This window comes from Rhagoletis pomonella, unplaced genomic scaffold, assembly GCF_013731165.1.
Source record: "Rhagoletis pomonella isolate Grant_MI unplaced genomic scaffold, Rhpom_1.0 Rhpom_scaffold_00012, whole genome shotgun sequence".
Taxonomy (NCBI): domain Eukaryota; kingdom Metazoa; phylum Arthropoda; class Insecta; order Diptera; family Tephritidae; genus Rhagoletis; species Rhagoletis pomonella.
Genome location: NW_023458566.1, coordinates 8,760,046 through 8,761,162, shown reverse-complemented (window position 1 = coordinate 8,761,162; position 1,117 = coordinate 8,760,046). Strand labels below are relative to the sequence as shown.

Genomic DNA, 1,117 nt, shown 5'->3' with positions numbered 1-1,117 from the left:
AAAAAAAAAAAAAAGTTATGTAAAAGTTTCGCAGATGACTGGCATGTATTGGCGCAAAACTCAGATGACAATGGCACAGAATTCGCTTCGATTGTGGAACACCGCAAGTAAGTGGCTATATAGAGTTTATGAATATGTTGTAAGTTCTACTTTGTGAATAATTTTCAAATATTTTAAACTTCAATATTTATGCCTTACTAGGTACCCCTTTTTCGGGACACAATTTCATTCCGAATCGGACTGCCCCGAGCATTGTATTAAAGTGAGAGAATATTTAGCAAAGTTCTTTGTAGACGAGTGCCGTCGTTGCAGTAATCGATTTGAAAACGCCGAAGAGGAAAAGCGACATTTAATACAAAATTTTCCTGTCGAATATGAAGAAAACAAAAATATACGGGCGTTTGGCGAATGCCCTGATTACCCTGAGTAAATGAAATTTACGAAATACTTATAGTTTAAAAAAAAAACAATTTGTGATAGTCGAAGGCTGTTTATTATAATTTTCGAATTCACTGTGAAAACGCACTTCTGTGTATAATTTATGTTAATCTTAATGATAATAAAATTAATGAAATAACAATCGTCAACCGAATATTTGTTCTTTTAAGGTGTTAAAAAAATTTGGTTGCGTTCAATGGAAACAACGCAAAGAATACCAAAAAGTGAAAGTGAATTACTTGCTCACTTTAAGAAGGGAACGATCCAACGGCAACTTGCACTTTTAGATAAATTATATTACAAGTACGCTGTTTGAGAACTACATACCATACCTACTGATATGCACACGAATGAAATGAGTAACAAGCAGCTAAAGTGTATAACGTTGCATACCTGTAGGCGGTATATTTGTAACGACTGCAACCAGCCGAAAAATCATAATTGGGGCAAGTTTCTTCATTATTAGCTTTCAAAGAAAGCTGTATTTAAGCGTAAACGGTAGCAATTTTTGTAAGCTTTAAGTCTCACACAGATGTGGTAAAAGGTCTTTGATGTTTTCTTCGCTTACAAAATATTTGGGCGCCCGCTGTGATACTAATAAAAATATATGTAAATGTTTTTGGTTTTGTTAACCGTCGCCAAGAAGTCTTACGTTTCAATCGACTATCCTTTTTTTTTT

The 1,117-nt window shown here is 34.0% G+C and overlaps 1 protein-coding gene across 1 annotated transcript in view; it reads left to right on the top strand.

The window, feature by feature from the left end:
• Positions 1-587, top strand: part of LOC118747575 (gamma-glutamyl hydrolase A-like) — a 642-nt gene extending 55 nt beyond the window's left edge. Inside the window, exons 2-3 of the mRNA XM_036481626.1 lie at positions 16-107; positions 202-587. Of these exons, the coding sequence (XP_036337519.1) occupies positions 16-107; positions 202-430 (321 nt within the window). The 3' untranslated portion in view covers positions 431-587. The remainder of the gene's footprint in view (positions 1-15; positions 108-201) is intronic.
• Positions 588-1,117: the final 530 nt, after the last annotated feature.